The sequence below is a fragment of the Camelus dromedarius genome, chromosome 10, assembly GCF_036321535.1.
Source record: "Camelus dromedarius isolate mCamDro1 chromosome 10, mCamDro1.pat, whole genome shotgun sequence".
NCBI classification, from domain to species: Eukaryota; Metazoa; Chordata; class Mammalia; order Artiodactyla; family Camelidae; genus Camelus; species Camelus dromedarius.
In genome coordinates, this window is record NC_087445.1 from 1,587,019 (window position 1) to 1,610,322 (window position 23,304).

The 23,304-nt window shown below is 39.7% G+C and overlaps 1 protein-coding gene across 5 annotated transcripts in view; it reads left to right on the top strand.

Moving 5' to 3' along the window:
• Positions 1-23,304, top strand: part of PTPDC1 (protein tyrosine phosphatase domain containing 1) — a 54,192-nt gene that overhangs the window by 19,979 nt on the left and 10,909 nt on the right. For 3 of the 5 annotated variants that reach the window (XM_031447235.2, XM_031447236.2, XM_031447234.2), the window contains exons 2-6: positions 4,572-4,659; positions 18,469-18,640; positions 20,660-20,740; positions 20,979-21,097; positions 22,102-22,239. In XM_031447235.2, the coding sequence (XP_031303095.1) occupies positions 4,578-4,659; positions 18,469-18,640; positions 20,660-20,740; positions 20,979-21,097; positions 22,102-22,239 (592 nt within the window). In that variant the 5' untranslated portion in view covers positions 4,572-4,577. Of the gene's footprint in view, positions 1-4,571; positions 4,660-17,630; positions 18,000-18,468; positions 18,641-20,659; positions 20,741-20,978; positions 21,098-22,101; positions 22,240-23,304 lie in introns of those variants that run through there. The other 2 variants (XM_031447233.2, XM_064490091.1) reach the window with 2 other exon arrangements.

Here is a 23,304-nt window from a genome sequence, read left to right on the forward strand (position 1 = left end):
ACAAAAGTGAGTTTTGCAGCCTCAAATTCTTCTATCATGACTACTGTGTAGAATCAAATCATATTGACTGTATATTTCTTTAAGTGTAGGGTGTGGGCCTCATATCAGAATGAGCTGGAGTGTAGGCTGACAACACAGATTGTTACACTCCTCACCACACTTACGAACCCAAGACATTTGGAGGGTGGGCCAAGGAATTTGCATTTTCCACCAGCACCCAGGGTGATTCTGACGCAAGTTGGAGTGCTGGTGCTTTTGAGAGTCTGGGAAGGATTATACTGCACTTCTTAACGCAGTCCTCACAAATTCCCTCCCCAAAATACACGTGTAGATTTTGGCAGATCACTGTGTATCTGGAAGATGGAAGGGGAAGTAGTGACCTGAGAACTCCTCTGTCCACCTCAGAGCCCAGTCTCTTGTGTGAAATGCCTTTTTAATGAAGTGCGACATTCTTTATGTCAGACCTTTACTTTGTGACGGCTCTTAACACTATGAGTAATAGTCCGTTGCTGTTCTAAGTTGTAAGCATTGAGTGCTAATTAGCCAGAGTATGATTAATCCTAAACCGTTGAGTCATTTGGAAGGACTTTTTGGGATAAAAGCAAACTGTAGGACAGAGTAAGCAAAATAACTGTCATCAGAAACAGGAAATGAAACTAACGTATGATTGTACAGTGAAATGACAGGATTACTATTCAAACCCTTTTTGTCCTGGCTCCACACCCAGGCACATAAAGTAAATTCAGTTGTGAATGGAGATAATATTTTCATAAATCTTTTTTTTTAACATTTCTTAACTGAAGTGTAGTTGATTTACAGTATTATAATAGGTTCTGGTGTACACTATAGTGACTCAGTTATGCATATATATATTCTTTTTCAATACAGAATACCTCAGGCCTTTGAGTAGAGTTCCCTGTGCTATACATTAGAACCTTAATGTTTATTTGGTATGTAGTAGTTTGTATCTGCTAATCCAAAACTCCCAGTTTATCCCTCCCTCTCCCCTTTCCCCCTTGGTAACCATACTTTGTTTTCTACATCTGTGAGTCTCTTTCTGTTTTGTAAATAAGGTTGTGTCATTTTTTTAGTGTCCACATATCAGTATATTTGTCTTTCTCTGACTTAGTATGATAATTTATAGGTCCATCCATGTTGCTGCAAATGGCATTATTTCACTCCTGTTTATGGCTGAGTATTATTCCATTGTAGGTATATACACCACATTTTCTTTATCTGTTCATCTGTCAGTGGACATTTAGGTTGCTTCCACGTCTTGGCTGTTGTAAATAGTGCTGCTGTGAACACTGGGGAGTGTGTATCTTTTTGAATTAGAGTTTCCTCCATCAGGAATGGGATTGCTGGATAATATGGTAATTCTGTTTTTAGTTTTTTAAGGAACCGCAGCAATGTTCTCCATAGTAGCCGCACCAGTTTACATTCCCACCGACAGTGTAGGAGGGGTCCTTTCCCTCCATAGTCTCTAGCATTTTATTGTTTGTAGATTTTCTGATGATGGCCATTCTGACCAGTTCATGAAGTGATACCTCATAGTAGTTTTGATTTGCATTTCTCTGATAATTAGTGATGTTGAACATCTTTTCATGTGCCTGTTGGCTGTTTGTATGTCTTTGGAGAAATGTCTGTTTAGGTCTTCTGCTCATTTTGTGATTGGATTGTTTGTTTTTTTGTTACTGAGCTGTGTGAGCTGCCTGTGTTATTTTGGAATTAATCTCATCAGTTACATCATTTGCACATATTTTCTCCTATTCCATAGGTTGTCTCTTCATTTGATTATGGTTTCCTCTGCTGTGCAAAAGCTTTTAAGTTTAATTAGGTCCCACTTGTTTGTTTTTGGTTTTATTTCCATTATTCTAGGAAGTAGATCCAAAAAAATATTGCTGTGATTTATGTCAGAGTGTTCTGCCATTGTTTTTCTCTTGGAGTTTTACAGTATTTGGCCTTACATTTAGGTGTTTAACCCATTTTGAATTTATTTTTGTATATGGTGTTAGAGAATCCTCTAATTTCCTTCTTTTCCATGTAGCTGTCTAGTTTTCCCAGCACCACTTATTGAAGAGATTGGGTTTTCTCCACTACATATTCCTGCCTCCTTTATTGTAGGTTTATTGACCACAAATGTGTGGGTTTATTTCTAGACTTTCTGCCCTGTGCCATTGATCTATGCATCTGTTTTTGTGCCAGTACCATACTATTTTGATTACTGTAGCTTTGTAGTATAGTCTAAAGTCAGGGAGCCTGATTACTGAGGGGCTAGTTAAAAAGAAAGTTTTAAGACAGGCCACAGTTGTATTTGTACTCTTTAGTACCCAAAAGGGTAAAATTAATTCTACACTCTTTAAAGCCATGTTTTCAGTGGGTTTTAGATGTTGGGGATACAGCGGTAAATAAGACACAAATAGATCCATGAAACTCAGCCTAGGATGCCCATTTCAGCTCAACAGATGTGCAGTAAATGTGCCCCTTACAGCAGACTCTCCCCTTCTCTAGAGACAGAAGTGAGTGAGTCTTGGCTTCTCCTCTTGAGACCGCATGGTGTGCAGGGGAGCCAGTCCCGTAGTCATATATTTCATTACCACTGCAGAGCTTAGGGTGGTATCAGGGAAGGCTTCACAGAGAAAGTGACAGCTGGTTCTGTCTTGTCACCACCACATGCTGGGGCACCTGGGACGTGCTTCATAGCTCCTCATCTACAAAACAGCCAAGGCTAAAACTGACTGCTCTAAAATTCCCTGGTTCTAAAACGGTGATAATTGTTTTTTCGTCAAAATGTTTTAAAGGTCCAAATTTATGAAAAATAATATGGTAAAAATGTTTACTGTATATTTAATATTAATGGATATTCTTTCAAATTAAATTTTTGCTAATGAGTTTCCTGGAACTTCTTGTTCTATTAGTCCATTGACTTCTTGTCTTTGTGTAACATTCATTTGGAACGTTATATACCTTATAAAATTTTGTATTCATTAATATGGTATAAGATTTGGCATTTCAATATTGTAGGAATTTCTTTTTTCTTTCATGTTAGAACATCCCTATGATTTTAATTCTTATATTTCTTTTGACGGGAGATGGTTTCATCAAGTAGGACTTTATGTTTTATACCTATTGAGCATTTATTTTAGAAATAAAATTTTAATGAGTTTGAAATTCCTAGAGGATCACTGAAATTTGTGATTTTTCCCACAGAAATAAATGCTCCAAGAAAAAAATTAAGGCTATATTTAATTACCACTGTTAATTTATTGGTGCAAGAAATTTCAACAGATTTTTAAAGCATTTTTTAAAAATACAAAACCATTTAATAAGCTAATAAAAATTATGGTGTTTAACCCCTGTCCCGTCATTGATACCCAAACAGTACACATGCTTTTTCAGAGAAAGATATTGAAATCATTATTTAGAAAAACTATACAATATTATGTATGACTTTCTGTTGTATCACAGTCAGCTCTCTCTTCTCTAGAAAATTCCAAGCTTCTAATCATGGCTTTGTCTTTCTGGGGACCATCCCCTATCCAGGAGCCACCCAGGGGCCTACTTAGAGTTAGAGCTGGTTCACTAGAACTAGGACAGAAGATGCTCGACGGCTCTTATCTCTTAGGAATTTGCAAGAGTCTAGCTGCTCTCTGTCAGGAACCAGGGGGACAGAGGCCAATATGTGAATTTCTTATTTCACAATCCACACATAATCAGAGCTTAATAAAAGTGACAATTTTTGCTTTTTTTTTTTTTTTTGACACATAGAAAGATTTACTCGCCTTTCCTCAGTGGAAACCATAGCAACACAATGATCACTTAGCCGTGTAGCATTTAGCATGAGCCAAGTGAAGTCTGTTAACTATAGATTAAAGTCATAAATTCAGCAAATTGAATTGAATTAGTAAAGAATGAAGGGTTCTGTTCAGTTGCATATTATACTGTCATGTCCACAATAAATGTTACTCCTCGAGGCCAGATCAAGTGCAGATCCCTTCTTAAAGCCTTGCACCTGCCCTCAAATTGGGCAGCCCTCCTGCTTGTCCAAGCCTGTCTTGTGACACTTAGCACATGTTAACATTTTTGTGTCTACCTCTTATCTTCCAGTCGTCTGTAAATGCATGAGGGAGAGTATGTCTTGTTTTTCTCTATAATATCTTTACTGTCTAGAATAGCACTGTCCAGTAGAATATCATGTGAGTCAGGTATTCACATTTAGATTTTCCAGTAGCAGCATTAAAAATAAAATGAGTCAGAAAACTGATTTTAATAATTCAATTCAATATATTAAAAACATTATTAAATTCAGCATATTAAAAATATTTCAAATGTAGAATCAACATAAGAAATTAGATCTTTTGCATTCTTTTTTCTGTACAAGTTGCCAAAATCTTGTATTTTATACCTGCAGCATTTCTCAGATCTGTACTAGCCACATTTCAAGTGCTGAATAACCACTTCGCTAACGACTGCCATATAAGGCAGCAAAGTCTAGCATGTTGTAGGTGATGAGCAATTGAATATCCCATAGGCAGACTTTCAAAAAATAATCTTTTTTTTTCCCCCAACAGACTACCATGTCTGCGGGACTCTTGCCTCAGAATGAACAGCCATATTCCCCTATGCTGAATAACAGTGGGTGTGCTGCAGACATGAAAGGTAATAGTTCTTTAATGTGCTTTTCGTCTCTGTGCAAACGAGAGTTTAGTAAATCTACGTGAATGGACATGAAAGAAAAATCTTGATCCTTCATATTGGAACCCCAAGTTGCAGGTCCTATTTGTGGCCTTTTGTTTATTTCTGCCTTACCATTTTGGCCCATTAAAATTCCTTTTCAAAATCCTGAGTAATGACCTTAGCCTTTTAAGAAGGAATGCTGAAAACTGTTTATCTCCTGCATTATCCTCTTAGACTGAAGTTATGTGGTTCCCCTTATCAAACTCCTACTGGGAACCGACCTTTCATTTCTGTATTCTTTCGTTACTCACAGGCATCACTTATAAAGCACATGCAGAAGCAGGCTAGCCCTCCTCCTCTCAATTTTTTCCTCTCCTCTGTCACTGTCCCACGGTTCTGATTTTTACCCCACGTACCCCGGGAAAGGAAGGGTGCTGTGGCTCACTCTTACTGCCACTCTCACCTGCACTCTTAACTGTTGCAAGTTCTAAGCTGGGAGTACACCCTGATTTCCTGCCACTGCGGTACCACTGGTCCTATTTCTGTCATCGCCGGTTAGCCAAGAGAGGTGCTGAATAATTTTTCTTGGCATTACCCCTTGCATGATTTTCTTACTGCCTACTCTGGATGTTGCCCAAGTTCACTTTAGTGCTCCTCTTTAGGGAACTTTGAAGTATCTTTTTTTACCTCCTAAATATGGCTTAGATAATATAAGGAAAAGTAAAGGAGTTAGGTTCTAAAGGCATTGGAGTCTAATGCTAGCTGGAAATAATCGATTCTCCAAATAGATTGTGCCTCTTGTTGGAATCTAACCACTCCACCAGGGGGAGCTCCTTTTCATCAAGAAAACCAGAGTTTCCTGCTTCTGACCTTGTCTCAATTCCAGGTCCTCGGAGATCCTCCTTCATGTCTGTGCTGTGTCTGACCCTAGGGGGACTGGTACTGCTGATAACTGCCGTCTGTGGGCAGCTTCTGTGTGTCAGACTTTATGTTCATTTCCCTGGTTTTAGAAAGAAGTGCTACTGAAGCAAATGCAGTAATGTGTCTGCTTGCTGCTTCTCTTGTAGAATAATGGGGTTTTTTCCCTCAAGTGACTTCCCAACTAACAAATGTAAGAATCAAATGAGCCTTTTTCTCCGTCCTTTCTTGTGTTGGAATGTTACCTCTTAGTTGGTGTTTCTCATCTGGGATTCTGTTGGCTTTTGAGGTAGGGCAACTCCTCATTGCAACAGGAGCCCTGAGCACTGAAGACATTTAGTATCCCTGCTCCCCCCAACCCAGTAATGTCCCCAGATTTTAGTGACAACCAAAAAAAAAATACATACATTTCCAAATGCCCCTAGGAAGGTTGTAAGACCCCTATTGTCATCCACTAGATAAGCTGATTTTTACCTTTCCCAAAACCATTTTTTAAATTAAAAATTTCCTCATTGTATAAATGTAGCTAACTTTTAATTAGGAAAAAATCTGAAAAAGTTAAAAAGTATACCTAGCTTTCTTAAAGCGCATCTCATGTATGAAGGTATTTAGTTATACTTCATTACGTTAACATTGGGATGGGCTAGTATTTTTTTAATGTTAGCTAATGGATCATCGGAAGTTTTAATTAGAGGATATATAAATAGAGTACTCAAATTATTTTTAAAGGAAAATGGAAAACTCAGCAAGAATTCGCTTTGGAATTAGATAGACCTAGATTTAAATCTGGTTCTACTACTTTTGGGGGAAAAAAACCCCACAACTCTTTATTTTGGGAAATTTCAAACATTCACAAAAGTATACAGACTCTCCATTTGGGTACCACCGCCCCATGGAGGTACCATCCCCCACATAGTTACCATCGCCCAGTTTTAACAGTTTTAGCTCACTTCCTCCACTTCTTTCCTCTACTTCCTTATTACTTCATTTTATTCATTAACCACATCATCAATATAGTAACTAAAAAAAATTGCTTAAATATCTAAATATTGCTCAGATTTCTAATTGTCTCATAGATGTATCTGTGTTTGTTTGAATCGGCATCCAACAATATATCCCTCAGTATATTGTAATTGATACGTATCTCACATCTCTTTTAAACTTGGGTTTTCCCCGTCTCTTTTTCCTTATAGTTTATTTCTTGAAGAAACCAGGTTTTTTGCCCTGTAGAGTCTGGCACATTCTGTATTTTGCCAATTGTGTCCTCATGGTATTTCCTGTAAATTGAATTGATAGAGGGATATAGAGTCTAGTTGGGTTTTTAATTGGCACAGAGTTTCATGGATGGTGCCTTATTCCTCCATCAGAACGCCCAGAATGCCTGCGCGTCTCTCTTCTTGTGATATTAGTTCTTCTACTTTGAAATAATTTCAGACTTACAGAAAAGTCCCTGTATATTTTTCACCCAGAGACCCTCCACTCAAGTTTTGTCAACTGTCTGAATAATATCCTTTAATAGCAAAATGACACTTGCAATATTTTTTCAGTTTCTTTCAGTGACCATTATTAGTCCTTTCCTGACCTTTATGCAGATTATAGGCCAGTTATTTTGCAGTATGTTCCTCAAATAGGTTTGTCTACTGTTTCATCAGGAGATTGAGGTTGTGCATTTCTGGCAGGAACATCACACAAGTGATTCTATGCTTGTCTTATACTGCATCCTGCCAGGTGACACAAGATATCATTTCTCCATGTCACTGGAAATGTTCAGTTTGATCACATCAGTAAAGTGGTATCTGCCAAGATTTACTTACTATAAATTATTCTTTCTCCCTCCACAGTTAATATTTTATGGAGAGATGCTTTGAAACCATGTATATATCCTGGTCCTCATCTAGGTTTTACGCAGGACTTTCAGCTCCTAATCATTACTGTGGTAGATAACTAAATGGAGGTTTCCAATTCTGTCGTTCCTTCTGCCTTTCTTAGTTGGCACGTTGTGCAGTAAGGAAGAATGTGCTCTTTCCATTGATTGGTTTGGTTTTCTTTATTTCAGTGTAGAGTCATGTTTTGTTCAATGGAAAATCATCTTTTACTGTCATTTGTTTGATATTCTTTTACTATCATTTATTTTGATGCTTAAATATGATACTATCATATTTGGCCAGTAAGAGCCCCTTCAAGATGTTAGCTGTGTCATTTTGACGTGTCCCCACCACTCCTGCATCCCTTGCTTTCTAGCACAGTGAGAGCTTACACTCTCATCTTGTACTCTCCCTGCCCCAGCCCTGAGGTCAGCCATTTCTCCAGGAAGCCCTGGCTTCTTGTAGTGGGAAATGGTATCTAGAAACCAGGAAGTGCTTGCTACTGACGTGCTGGCTGCTATTGGAATGTCACAGTCCCCACGCTCCCTAGGAGACAAAGCTAGGAAGTGTACGTTAATATATGTACATATATATACACACACACACACACACTCGCTTTTACATGTGTATTTATTTTTGTTTCTATCTGTGCATACTGAAACCGTAACTTTGCATTGGCACTTCTGTTCTAATGCAACACTATACCATCATTCTAGTTTTCCCTATTTTTATGTTTATAATTTCCTTCTCTAAGAATGAGAAACCTGGCTCTTAATATCCTCAGAATGTTTACTTATTTATTCTGCACTCCTTTTCATAACCAGTCTCCCAACCTGCCCAGCCATTACCCAACTTAGCTCTTTTTTCATATGGAGCCCAAACTCTGCCGGGTCACATGCCATATACTCTTTCTTAGTTGCCCTCCCTGTATTGTCCCTGACCTCTGCTAAATGACCCTCATTTAGGCCTGCCTTGTTTTTTTTTTTTCTTTGATTATATATATATATTTTTAATTAAAATATTGGGATGATTGTACAGTCACGTGCAATTGTAAGAAATAGTACAGAAAGATCCCATTTACCCTTTACTCAGTTTCCACCAATAGTAACATCTTACAAAACTACAGCACAACATCACAGCCAGGATATTGACTGTTATAGTCTGTTACGGTCAAGATACAGGACACTTCCATCACTGCAGGATCCTTCTTGTTGCCCTTTTATAGCCAAACCCACTTCCACCTGTGACTCTTGGCATGGACCCCTTTGGGGATGTCCTATTTAGGGTTCATTTAGCTTCTTGAACATACAAGTTTATGCCTTCCCCCGAATTTGGGAAGTTCTCAACCATAATTTTTTACAGTGTTTTTTTAGTCCCACACTTTTTATTCTCTCTGTGTGGGACTCACCGATACGGATATGAGCTCCTGTGTTAATCCCTTGAGAATCTATTCAATTTCTATTAGTCTATTTTCTCTCTGTTTAGATTATATAACTTCTGTTGATCTGTCCTCCAGGTCACTAATTCTATTCTCTGTCCTATGCACTGTATACTATTGAGCCCATCCAGGGAGTTTTTAAATATTGGTTATGTGTTTTTCAGTTCTGTAATTTCTGTTTGGTTGTCTTTTATAACATGCACTTCTTTGCTGTGAATTTTATGTTTATTCATTTGTTTTAAGACAAATTTGTAATTTCCTGTTGAATTTTACTGTCTTATATTCCTATGTACTCAGTCTTTTATATATACTGTCTTTTGTAATGTACCAATATCCTTTCTTTTTTTATGTGGATTCACATTCATGTCTTGGGTCACTAGCTTTCAACATGAAGAACTTCCTTTATTATTTCTTGTAAGCTGGCTCTCCTAGCAAGACAGTCTCTGTTTTTTGTCTATCTGGAAGTATTTGTATTTCCCCTTCAGTTTTGAGAGATAATCTTGCTTGCTATAATATTTTTGGTTGACAGTGTTTAATTCCCAGTATTTTGAGTGTGTCATCCCTTTGCCCTTTTGCCTCTTGTTTCTGACTGAGCGGTCGGTGTAAACCTTACTGCGGTTCCCTTGTACAGGAGGAATCATTCTTCTCTTTGTGTCTCACTGTCAGTGTTTTTGCTATGATGTGTCTTGGTGTGACTCTCTCTCTGTGTACCCTGCTTGGAGTTCATTGAATTCTTGGATGTATACATTATAATGTTTCATCAAGTATGGAAAGTTTTAAACCATTATTTCTTCTAATATTTTTCCTGCTCCCTCCTCACCTCTCTGGTGCATCCATTACGTGCATGTTGGTACACACAAGTGTCCTGTATTTCTCAGATTCTCTGTTCTTTCTTTATCATTCTTTATTCTCTCTGTCCTTCAGAGTACGTAATCTTTCTCAGTCTGTCTTCCAATGATCTAATTCCCCCTTCTGCCCCTTCACATCTGCTGAGCCCCTCTGGTGAATTTTTTATTGTACTTTTCAACCTCTGGATTTCCGTTTGTTTCTTTTTTTAAATTTCTCTCTGTTTGATGAGACATCATCATCGTACCTTCCTTAACTTCCTTAAGCATGGTTTCCTTTAGTTCTCTGGTCATGTTTATAATGACCACTTTGAAGTGTTTTCTGAAAATCTGACGTCCACCTCACAGGTAGCGTCCGATGACGCCTCTACAGGCTGATTTCCCCGTCCCTTCTCCAGGCCTGTTTTGTTGCTTTTGCTTGCCTGTGTTCAGAGACTTGACTCTCCACCATTTCAGTGAAGTCTGTTTTCTCCACAGTCTGAAGCCTCGGAGGGCACAGCCTGAGGCAGGCAGATGCAGTCACCCCGGGATGCCAGTGGTGTGTCAGGGCTCTCTTTCACTAATGTTTCTGCTAAGCTGTCTCCCTCTGTTGGTATCATACCCAGCCGCTGGGTTCCACTAGTTGCCTGCTGCTCACTCTGCTGGGACATATATTGCTCTACAGGTTGATCCAGTAAAGTTTTGGTGTGGTAACTTTTGAAGCCAGTGTTTGAGGTTTGTTCTTGCCCTTTGAAGGCTTTCCTTTCTCAGCATGGAACTTCTGAGCTAGAAAGGGGATTGAGTGAGGGCAGTCAGGGCCACAGTGTCCTTAGCTTGTCTCGTTGAAAACTACAAAACATCACTGAAAGAAATTGAAGAAGATCTGGATGAGCAGAAAGACGTCCTGTGTTTATGGACTGGAAGACTTAATATTGTTAAGATGTCAGTACAACCCGACAGAATCTACAGATTCAGGACCATCCCTATCAAAATCCCAATGATGTTTTTTTTTTGCAGAATTAGAAAAATGTATCCCCAAACTCACATGGAATCTCAAAGGACCCCCAAATAGCCAAAATTATCTTGAAAAAGAAGAACAAAGTTGGAGGACTTGCTTCCTGATTTCAAAACTTACTACAAAGATACAGCAATCAAAACAGTGTGGTACTGGCATAAACACAGACATACAAAAAATGGAATAGAATAGAGATTCCAGCAGGGGAGGAAAAAACCTTGCTTATGTGGTCAAATGATTCTTACAAGGATGCCAAGACTATTCAGTGAGGAAAAGATAATCTTTCCATCAATTGGTGGTGGGAAAACTGTTGTATGCACATGCAAAAGAATGATATTGGACCCTTACCTTATGCCATATACAAAAACTAACTCAAACTCAAAAACCTGAACGTAGGAGCTCAAAGTATGAAACTCTTAGAACAAAATATAGGGGAAAATCTTGATGACATTGGATTTGGTGATGATTTCTTGGCTATAACACCAAAGCAAAGGCAAAAAAGGAAAAGATAGATAAATTAGACTTCATCAAAATTTAAAACTTTTGTGCATCAAAAGATACTGCTAGCAGAATCAGGAGTCATCCTACAGAATGGGGGAAACTATTTGCAAATCATGTACCTAATAAGGGACTAATATCCAGAATTTTATACAACTCCTAAAACTCAACAACCAAAAACAAACAACCCAGTTCAAAAATGCACAAAGGACTTGAAATGCTCAACATAATTAACTATTAGGAAAATGCAAATCAAAACCACAGTAAGCGAAACAAAACGACAACCTACAGAATGGGAGAAAATTTTTGCATATGAAATCAATAAAGGCTTGATCTCCAGAATATATAAGCAGCTCATACAACTTAATAAGAAAAAAACAACCCAATCCAAAAATGGGCAAAAGACCTAAATAGGCAATTCTCCAAGGAAGACATACAAATGATCAATAGGCACATGAAAAAATGCTCAATATCACTAACTATCAGAGAAATGCAAATCAAAACTACAATGAGGTATCACCTCACACCAGTCAGAATGGCCGTCATTCAAAAATCCACAAATGACAAATGCTGGAGAGGCTGTGGAGAAAGGGGAACCCTCCTACACTGCTGGTGGGAATGTAGGTTGGTGCAGCCACTATGGAAAACAGTGTGGAGATTCCTCAAAAGACTAGGAATAGACTTACCATATGACCCAGGAATCCTGCTCCTGGGCTTGTATCCAGAAGGAACCCTACTTCAAAATGACACCTGCACCCCAATGTTCATAGCAGCACTATTTACAATAGCCAAGACATGGAAACAGCCTATATGTCCATCAACAGGTGACTGGATAAAGAAGAGGTGGTATATTTATACAATGGAATACTATTCAGCCATAAAAACCGACAACGTAACGCCATTTGCAGCAACATGGATGTTCCTGAAGAATGTCATTCTAAGTGAAGTAAGCCAGAAAGAGAAAGAAAAATACCATATGAGATTACTCATATGTGGAATCTAAAACAAAAGAAAATATAAATACATAACAGAAACAGACTCATAGACATAGAATACAAACTTGTGGTTGCCAAGTGTGCGGGGGTGGGAAGGGACAGACTGGGATTTCAAAATTTAGAATAGATAAACAAGATTATACTGTATAGCACATGGAAATATATACAAGATCTTGTGGTAGCTCACAGCAAAAAAGAATGTGACGATGAATACATGTATGTTCATGTATAACTGAAAAATTTTGTGCTCTATACTGGCATTTGACACAACATTGTAAAATGACTATAACTCAGTAAAAAATGTTTAAAAAAAAGTGACATACCACTGCATGTCCATTTAGGATGGCTGTTATCAAAAACACAGAAATAACAAATGTTGGTGAGGATGTGGAGAAGTTGGAACCCTAGTATATTGCTGGTAGTGTTAAATGGTACAGCCACTGTTGAAAAACAGTATGGTAGTTCCTCAAAAAATTAAAAATAGAATTAGCGTATGACCCAGCATTTTCACTTCTAGGTATATACCAGAAAGAATTGAAAGCAGGGACTTGAGCAGGCATTTGTACACCCGTATTTCTGGCGGCTCTCACAATAACCAAAAGTTGAAAATGACTGAATGTCTGTGAATAGATGAAAGGATAAGCTGTAGCATGTACGTACAGCCTTAGACAGGAAAGGAGGTCTGGCACATGCTTCAGTACGGGTGAACTTTGAAGGGACTTTGCTAAGTGAAATAAGCTAGTCACAAAAAACCAAAAATAATTATGTGGTTGCACGTATATGAGGTACCTAGAATCGTCAGGTTCACAGAGGAAGAAAGTACAGTGGTGGCTGCCAGGCACTATGGCAAGAGACAGGTGGGAACTTAGTGTTTGAGGGGTGCAGAGTTTCAGTTTTGAAAAATGAAGTTCTGGAGGGGGATGGCGGTGATGGTTGCAGAAGAGTCTGAATGTACATAATGCTATTACACTGGACACTGAAAAATGGTTAAAATGGTACTTTTAAGTTATATATGTTTTACCACAATTAACAAAGAAAAAAAAAAGAAGGAGACTTCTCTTCCTCATCTTTTTCCTTCCCTTCCTGAACTGAACAGTCCAAAAGTCACTGGGGCAAGGCCATAAAAGGTAGGATGGGTGAGGCTGCAGGGTGTGGAAGGAAGGAAGCCAAGCAGGGTGTGGGAGACCTGTACGGGGGCAGCCTGGCAGTCATGTCTCCTGAGCAGGACAATGTCACGTGAGAGGCTGACCTGACTCCTGGGTGTTTGAATGCTCCAGGTGTCAGAACACACGCAGGGTGAGAGGCACCCACGCAGGTGGGTGGCAGCAGCAGCCTAGCTTGGGGTGTTAGAGTTCAGTCGTGGGGAGGGAGGCATCCACTTATAATGAGGGGGCAGCAGCAGTGAGGGGAGTGTGGTCACATGGAGGAGGCCTAGTCAGATAAGTAAATACAGTAAGGGTAATGGTAGCAGGGTTCTCACCAACAGAGAAGGGGGTTATAGAAAGGGGGAAATTATGGGGATCCCTGCACTGTTGGATTGGAATGGGTGATATCAGGGTGAACTCTCCGTTTTCATTGTATGTGCATACATATATATGGATGTAAATGTGTGTATGCTTATATATAATGCACATACTCTTTTTTCAATTGAAGTTTAGTTGATTTACAGTGTTGTGTTAGTTTCTGGTGTTCAACATAACTGGATTCAGTTATGCATATATATATGTATATATATTCTTCTCATTTTAGGTTATTACAAGATATTAAATATATGTTATATATTATATAACATATATATGTGTTACCTGTGCTATACATTAGAAACTTGTTATTTATTTTATATATAGTAGTTTGTATCTGCTAGTTCGAAAGTCCTCATTTATCCCTCCCCCCTCCTGCTTTCCCCTTTGGTAACCGTTTTCTATGTCTATGAATAAGTTCATTTGTATCATTTTTTTTAGATCCCACATATAAGTGATACCATATGACATTTGTCTTTCTCTGATTTACTTCACTTAGTATGATCATCTCTGGGTCCGTCAATGTTGCTGCAAATGGCATTGTTTCATTCTTTTTTATGACTGAGTAGTATTCCATTGTGTGTGTGTGTGTGTGTGTGTGTGTGTGTGTGTGTGTACAAATTACATTCCCACCAGCAGTGCAGGAGGGTTCCCTTTTCTCCACACCCTCTCCTCATTTATTATTTGTAGACTTTTTAATGATGGCTATTCTGACTAGTGTGAGGTGACACCTCATTGTAGTTTTGGTTTGCATTTCCCTGATGCTTAGTGATGTTGAGCATTTTTTATGTGCCTATTGGTCATTTGTATGTCTTCCTTGGAGAAATGCCTATTTAGGTCTTCAGCACATTTTTTGATTGGGTGGTGTTGTTGTTACTGCATTGTATGAGCTGTTTGTATATTCTGGAAATTAAATCCTTGTCAGTTGCATCATTTGCAAATACCTTCTCCCATTCCATAGGTTGTCTTTTCATTTTGTTTGTGATTTCCTTTGTTGTAATGCACGTGTTCTTTAGCTCTGTCCACTGAGAGGGCCTGCTGGCAACAACACTTTAACAGTCATGAGCACACCTAGTGCCCAGACTTGGTTTCTAAATACCATTCTTCACAAGTAAACACCAGGGCTTCTTGGATCTAATCATGAGGAAGCAGACACACCCAAATTGAGAGATGTTCTACAAAATAACTGGCCTGTACTCTTTAAAAGATGAAGGCATCAGAATCAAGGAAAGACTGAGGGACTCATTCTAAAGTAAAATAAGTGAGAGGGCAACTAAATGCAACTGTGATTCTGATTTTACCACCAGGAACATTGAGATTATCAGTGAAGCTTGAGTGAGGTCTGAGGACTAGCAGGCAACTACTAATATATCAATCATACATTTCTGATTTGGGGGAAATTTTAGAGAATGTCTTTGTTTACAGGAAACATATGCTGAGTTATTTAGAGTAATCAGGAAGCATGTCTGCAGCTTATTCTCAGGTGGTTAAAAAAATCTTTGTATTACACTTAAAACTTTTCTGTAAGTTTGAGATTGCTTCAAAAAAAGAAAATCCTCTCCAAAAAGCTTTTTAAATTAAAACGAAATTGTCCAGCTGTGTTGAATGTCCTGCACAGTCCCAGTGAGACAGAAACTATAAAGAGGCCATCAGGGACCTTAGCAAGATCGGTTTTTGGTGGATGGTGCAGGCAGGGCCAAGAGTTGAATAGACTGAGAATGACTGAGGATGTGGCAAAGTCGGCTCTATCAGAAGTTCACCTGTGAAGAGGGGAGGGCGGGCTCTCTGAAGAAGGGGAATTACAGTGAAGGATTTGGAAGCAAAGTCCTACCCAGGAATGTTCGGGAAAAAAAAGGGTTTTACCTTTTAGGTATCCATTGAGACCTGGCCCTTCATAAAATTACTCTTACTCGAAAATAATTCATTTTCTATAAAACATAAAGTAGAAATTAAGGTGGTCTTCTTGCTCCTGTTTATCTAAAAAACAAGGCTTCATTTTTTTCCTGTTGCGAAGTCAAATAAAAATTAAAATATTATTTCTGAGTCTGAATATGCTGGGAGGGAGGACTGCAGTCATGCTTTGGATACCAGTTTGCCTTCAGCTCCGCTTTCCTGAGGACCTGGGCCGAGCATCCCTGACTGTCTGGTAACTGAGTCTGCTCAGTGGTTACATATTTATTTGAGGGCAGCCCAGTTCTTAAGATTTTACAGCAGAAATTGTTTTTGAGATGATACATAAGCCTTCCCTTCCTTAGCTTGGTCCAGAGAAGTCCTGTCCTCATCAGATTCATTTTTATTCTCCGAACCGTTGAGAGCAGTTGCTCTCTGTGGTTGTCCTCAGAGCTGCACAGATCAGGCGTTTCCCACTCCCTGGCTGAGGCCTCCTGGTTGCCGCCTCGCATGCCTTTCATCTCAAATGGAGCTGGCCTGCTGGGTGTTCCTCGCACTGTCTCCTCACGGACTCCCGTATTAATCAGCCGCAGCATCTCGCTGCCGCTCGTTTAAGCTCCAAGTCTTGGCACCCCATGTAGTACCCGCCCCTTTGCGGTCTCACTCCCCTGCTTAGCTCCTGTCATGCACTGTCCCAGCAGGTCCCCAGTCCTTGGCCCCCGGCTCTGTCTTTACTGGGGGTGTTAACAGAGACTAAGAAACCTGAGTCAGGTTCCCTGTTCCCCACATAGCACACTTGGACCCCTCAGTTTGAGCATTTAGGGCTTCCTGCTGGCAGGTTGCAACTTGCCTTCCACATCCCATCTTCTCTTTCCTCTCCTATAAAGCTCTGTGGAAGCTGTGCCTTCCAGATTGGGTACATTAAAAATTGTCTTTCGTTGCTGTGTACAAAATAACAGAGGCATTGTGCTGCACTCAGTGTAGCAATGTGGGCACCAAATTGTGCTGCTCTAATCTGACAAAGTGCTTTCAGCTGGGGAGATCTGGGGGCGTTTTAAAAGGAGTGTACTTTAAAGCACTATTAGTTGTTAAAGTAAAACAGAACAAAACAAAGAACCTATCTGTGACAGTAGGTTGTTTCCGTCTGCACATGGCTGAAATACCATTTGGAAAGAGAGAGCAACACGGGGGTGGGGTTGGGGTGTGCAGCCTGACATTAACAGGGAGGAGGCGGACAATGGGTGGCTGTAACAGTTTCTGTGTTCTTTCTGTCCTTTATCTTCAAGTTGCAACGTCCCCCTCATCTAGTTCCTTTAAAAAAAATGTGATATTTAGTGATTTTTCTTCCTGTGCCTCTGCCAAGACATGATTGAAACTTCTCCTTTCCCCACAGTCAGCAACAAAAAGCACAGAACTGTGTCTTTGAGCTTTTGATGGCATGACTAATATAGCTATCCAATAATGCACAACCAAGAATTAGGTTTTCACATTCTGAAAATAAAAATATGAAAGTAAATATCTTGATTAATGTATCAGCCCTACAGATATCTTTCTTTATTCTGTCCAAGTATTCCTTTAATAGTTCTATAAAGAAAATATAGGGGGGGGTTTGTTTTGAAAAATTAAATGGTATTTTAATAATGTTAAAGTTATCTAGTCTATCCCATTTTTACAATTAACTTTTTATTCACCCTGTTCCAGAAACAGAATTTTTTCCAGATGTTCAGAAGGTAGATATGAAAGAAAGAAGCAACATTTAAATATTTAAATATGTGTGTTTACATCATAAAAACATTTTTCTAAATGTATTACAATATTTTAGATGTAATTCTTTGAGCAGTCAGATCTTTTAAATGGGTTTGAGAAGTAAAACGGAATAGTCGCATTTTATAAAATACGTGTTATTCTTCCTCATATTTGAACAATCTGTTCAAAACGCAGTCCATTCATAGGAGATTTTGCTTGTGCAGATCTGAGTGGGAATCAGTAGTTCTTTGTTCGTCACTATGGGAACAAGTCAGCCTATCCTGAATGGCTGTTAGATCACGCAGAGTGATGCTCGTGTCTCAGTGTAAGTTCATCGCGGAGCAGGCTGGCGCTGCCATCGCCTCACCTCCAGCTCTTGCCTCCTGGAAAGCCAGCGCCATGCAGGACCCCCCTCGGAGGCTGTCTGCCATGCCGTTCCTCAGCGCCTTTCTCCAGGGCCGCCGACACTCTGCCTCCGACCCCCTGCTGCGTCTGCAGCAGGGGCGGCGCAGCTCCGCCGCCAAGATGCTGTCCTCGTCCTCTCTCCAGGTGATGGTGGCGATGTCCTCCGTCAGCTGTGCCGAGAGAAGCCCAACTTGCCCCGAGAGAAAAAGTAAAGCTCCTTTTCTTCTTAAAGATTGCCACACCTTTGAGTTTAAATAGAAGGACTGAACAGGCTATGCTGTGTTTAGACTTTTTAAAATTTTGAAAATTCTTGGTTATACTTTTTGCCGTCTGTCATGCTAAAAGTTTCAGTGGACGTATAATAGGAGATAAAAATGATCGAATGTTCTGTGTTTTTTAATTTAAAAATGTAGTTTTTGCACAAAACTCATTCCCTCGTAGAAGATCTGCTTGTTTTTTCCTTCTCGTTACCAATATGACATGTGGAAATGATTGTGTGCTAAAGCCTTTTCTGTAGTAAGGGAGGGTGCACTTCCATGAGAAGGAGACAGTGTTATTTGTGACAAAATGAAGGGGATTTAGCACCAGCTAATCATGGAAAATGGAAGCTGCTCCCCATGTTACTCTTCTGTTTGGAGAATTAGAACTTTGACTCTTCCTTTGTGTGTACGTTCTAGGAAATCCCGGACGTCCAACACCGAAGTACACGAAAGTCGGAGAGCGTTTACGGCATGTCATTCCTGGACATGTGGCCTGCTCCGTGGCATGTGGTGGCAAAGCTTGCAAGTATGAAAACCCAGCGCGCTGGAGCGAGCAGGAGCAGGCTATCAAGGGGGTCTACTCGTCATGGTAAGTGATCCGGTCCGTCTTCAGTAGCTCCCACCTGCTGCTGAGCAGGAAAAGGGAATGGACACGTGGGCGATGCTGGGGACGGTGGGCTGCAGAAGAAGGAATATGGGGTTTGAAGTCAGAGGAACTCACCTCCCCTCCCTGGCCTGACAAACTGTGTGATCTTGGCTTACTCACACAGGCACTCCGAACCAAGTTCCTCATCTGTAAAATGGAAATAATAAAACCAACCTTACAGGTTTGTTTTTTTTAATTCAGTGAAATGCTCTATGTAAAGTATCTCAAAGAAATGATACCTAGATGGCTCTTAAATTTCAGAAATTGCGAGGAATAATTAAAACATTCAGCTATAAATTTGAGAAATTATGAGGTACACATGTAGCTTTTTTATCTCATACAGGTAAACTTTAGCCTCGTTTTTATTCTGTTGCTGTATTCTGTGTGAAAGGACACCTTTTCATGCCAGTACGTGTACTTCCCGTGTAGCAGGTGTACAGGCTATGAGTTCAGTAAATGGTATAACATGCTTATGTTGTTTGTGGTCAGTATAACTCATTCATTATTGAATCATACTGCTTTTATTATTAATAGTAAACTTGCATAGACCTCTTTTGATATAGTGATCTCTCTGAAAAATTCTGATATTCAAACCAAATCCCATTTGGAAAGCACTAAGAGGAACGTTTAAAGAACTCTAGCAGTGAATCATTTTATACGGCAAGAATCCTTTTACAGCTTAGATATTTGTCAACCAGCTGATCTAACTTGCAACCCTCTGTGGATTTGCTAGGTACACGTGTAGTGACATAGTCTGGGGTCCACTGTCACATGTTCCCCACAGATCATGTTCTACTTTATCACTGTCTTAAAGAATGTTGTGAAAGTGTGGTCAGACAAGTAAATTCCTAATAATGCAGCTTAAGGTCACATTAATATTTTTGGTTTATTGTCGACTAAACCATCTGAATATTTTTCACCTCTACTGCTTTCATGTTACATCCCTCCTCATCTTAAACTAAGTACTATTAAGTTTGGGGGGCTCCCCAAGCCTTTGAGGGGCCCTGTTAAGTTTTAGACTTTGCCTCGGGCAGGAGGGGTGGTATCTTCCTGAATCCTGCCCTGCTCATTTAATGTCTTTGTTACTCCACTGAGGCTCATGTGACCCCCAGTTCCGGTAGGCTACCTTATGTGTCTTTTACCAGGCCACTGATGAGAAATTTGACCAGAACAGAGTGGAGCCAGATCCCTAATGAGAGTGACAGCTCTTTATTGGGCTTTTGTCCATGTGTACATTCAGTAAACATCCATTTGGCCACAGGCCAGGCATCGTGCTAGACACTTTGAATTATTATTTTCATAAAACTTTTAAAGTAGACATTATTAATGTAATTTTATTGATGAAGGGATTGAGGTCCAGAGAGACTAAGTAATTTGCTACACAGCTAGAAAGTGAAAAAGCCAGTATTTGAAACCAGGCCTGACTGACTCCAAAGCCCATGTTTCTGGCTAACAATAACTGAGCATTTATTCATAGCTACATGCCAGGACTTGTGCTAAAGACTTCCCATTCACATCATATTGAATTCTCACAGCAACCCTGCAAGGCGGTCATTACTGTCCCCACTCAAAACTTCAGTTAACTGGGGTATAGAGAGCTGAGTAAGAAAATTCCTCCCATTGGCCCTCCTCATTTAGTCAGTAACCTTTGGATAAATAATCCAGATGCTACCTTTGCAGCCAGCTGTTTCTCCATCACATCCGCTAGAATCTCATGAGAGTCCTGGAAAATACTGTGCTGGAGTCCATCTCTTTTTCCAGACATTTAAGAAGCTAGGGTTTCTTGGATCCCTAATCATGATACAGAATTGAAGCCAGATTTTTGTCTAAGCAGACTTTTATCTTACAGAGTTGTTGAAATCATGGGAAAAGGGCTTGAAATCTTGCATTCTCTTTCTCAGACCTTAGAGCTGGAATGTTCTCGGTTTTATGCATCTCACCAGTCCCTCCTCCCATCTGCAGGGTCACTGATCATATCCTGGCCATGGCGCGCCCGTCCACGGAGCTCCTAGAGAAGTACTGCATCATCGAGCAGTTCCGAAGGTAAACGGCGTGTTGTTTACACACTTTAATAAGCCAGCTCATGTTTGCTCTTGCCATCCTTTTGACTTCAAGTGGAAAAGTGCTTTTATTTTAACTACAGGAGTGTGAAGAGCTTATTTCAAATAAGATGTTACTGTTTTCAGAGTAATTAATGGTGTTTATGAATGCCAAAAATGGTTATTTTTTTTCAGCAGTACCTCCCAGTATGACTGATTTTGTTTTTTCTTCTTCCTTTAAGTCACGGTATAAAAACTATCATCAACCTGCAGCGTCCTGGTGAGCATGCCAGCTGTGGGAACCCTCTGGAACAAGAAAGTGGCTTCACGTACCTTCCTGAAGCTTTCATGGAGGCTGGCAGTAAGTCCTTCCACCCTCCTCTCTGTGAGTTACCAACGACAGAGCTCAAAGACTTGTTGTCTGCTCAGCTCTTGGGTTAAAAAGGTGATGGAAATAAACAGCTACTGCATAGTAGTAGGGCTCCTAAAAGTAAAGGAGAGCTAACTTTCAGTAGTGCTACCATCCTCCTTCGGTACTGCTGTTGAAAGTCCAGGGTCTCTTTTCCCCTGTCAGAGGGATCTTGAGAGGAGACTGGAGACCTTGTAGAAATAATTAACATAAACAGCATGCTGGATCTCTCATATTTACTCCTGAAAGCTGATGTGCAATAGTGTTCTGCGTCACACATGAGGCCACGCAGGCTGAGCAAGGTGTGATGTGCCCGGGGTCACAGCGCTCAGTCATGGCAGCAGGCTCGGAGCCTTGGACCCACTCGTGCTTTGAGCTGCTGCCCGGCTCTGCCCCGGGTGGGATGCAGGGAGTCTTCACGTGGCATCCCCAGAAGCCCCTCGGTCATGGGAGCGTCAGGATGGAAACCGCGAAACGCGTGTTACTCATACTGAGCTGGGAAGGGTCAGCCCGTGCCAGTTTTAGAACTTATATTTATTTTAGAGGTTTGTGTCTAGCTGTTTTCTCCCACTGGGCAGAAGACCTCTGTGTACTTACTGCCTTATGCCATTCATCAGTCAGTTAGACGTGTTTCCATGCTTAAACACGGTTGCACGCTTTCCCTCCATGGTTGAATAATTTTGGCATAAATCGCTGACTGTAATTTGCAATCTTGCTTTTCCTTAATTCTTTCTGGCTGAGTTTCAGCAGGAAATGTGTTAAGTAATATAGAATGTGCTTTGTAAGAAATGTTAACAGTAAATTTACTAGAAACGTATAAAGCCTTTTATTTTAGGCCTGCACACCCAGTGAGATCTGTATGCCTTATAGCTTTATACTTTCCATAAATTAACTCACTTTGCCAATATTTTTCTTATACATTGATTTTTTTTCCTGTTCTCTTTTTTATTGTTCAGTTTATTTCTACAATTTCGGGTGGAAGGATTATGGTGTAGCGTCACTTACCACCATCTTAGATATGGTAAAGGTGATGACATTTGCCTTACAAGAAGGAAAAGTAGCTGTCCACTGTCATGCAGGGCTTGGTCGAACAGGTAAATTCCAGGAGGTGGTTTTAATGGTCTGGTAGCATACTTAGACATATAAGGAATAATATTTCCTTATTCTAGAGGGTAAATATTTTTCAGAATCCTATCAAAGCTTTGGAGTCAAATGGAACAAGTCAATAAAAGATACTTGAAATATCTTAAACAGTTTTAGTGACCATATATTCATGAGAGTATTTTTGGATGACTGAGGGTTAAAACCTCATTATATTGAGTAATAAACAGGTGGATTGCCACAACGAGCTAAATGACCTTTCTGATTTTCCTCTTTAAAGGAAAAAAAGTCAACACTTTGTTTTTAATACATAAGGTCTTTTAAAAATGTAATTTTCCTTAACCAAAGTAATAATGAAAGTAGCAAGTGTTATTTCTCCTACTGTCTTTTTTTTTTTTAAGTCTTTAGCAACAATGTAAGTGTTAAAGGAAGTTAATTAATTTGCTACATCAAGTAAGTGTCAAGGCCATGATTTAATTCCATGGCTATAAGGATTTGGTTTGTGAAGGAGAGTCTTATCTGTGCCTAGAATTCTGTATGAAAATCAAAGATTTACTAAAAAACGCAGCAGAGCATCAGTGCTGTGCTGAAATTGGGGCACAAGAAGAGTGGGGAACTTCATTGTCATCTGGTCCAGCCAGACATCCAAGCTCGACTCTGCCCACAGTGTGCCTGTGTACCTGCCTTTTTATTATTCATTTTAATTTGGTACTAATTAAAAAGAATACATAATATTTATACTCTTAAGGCTGTTTTCCTTAATACTAAGTACTTATAGAAAAATAGAGTTATAGCATGGTCTGGAGGAAAATGCATGTTAGTTTAGGCACAAATCTTGAAGAAGACTCATCAGGAAAAAAAAAAGTCGATTTTGAATGTGAATAATCCCCAAAGATAAAAATACCCAAGTAAAAAACAAAAATGCCCAAGTAGGAAAAATGCCAGTCTAGAACGTACCACCAACTGATGGCAAGGTTGGCAGGGATGGGAAGTTCCAAGCAGAGTGTATGGATTGATTGGATGGAAATTTTTAAGAGCTGTTCAGAATGGAAAGAGGG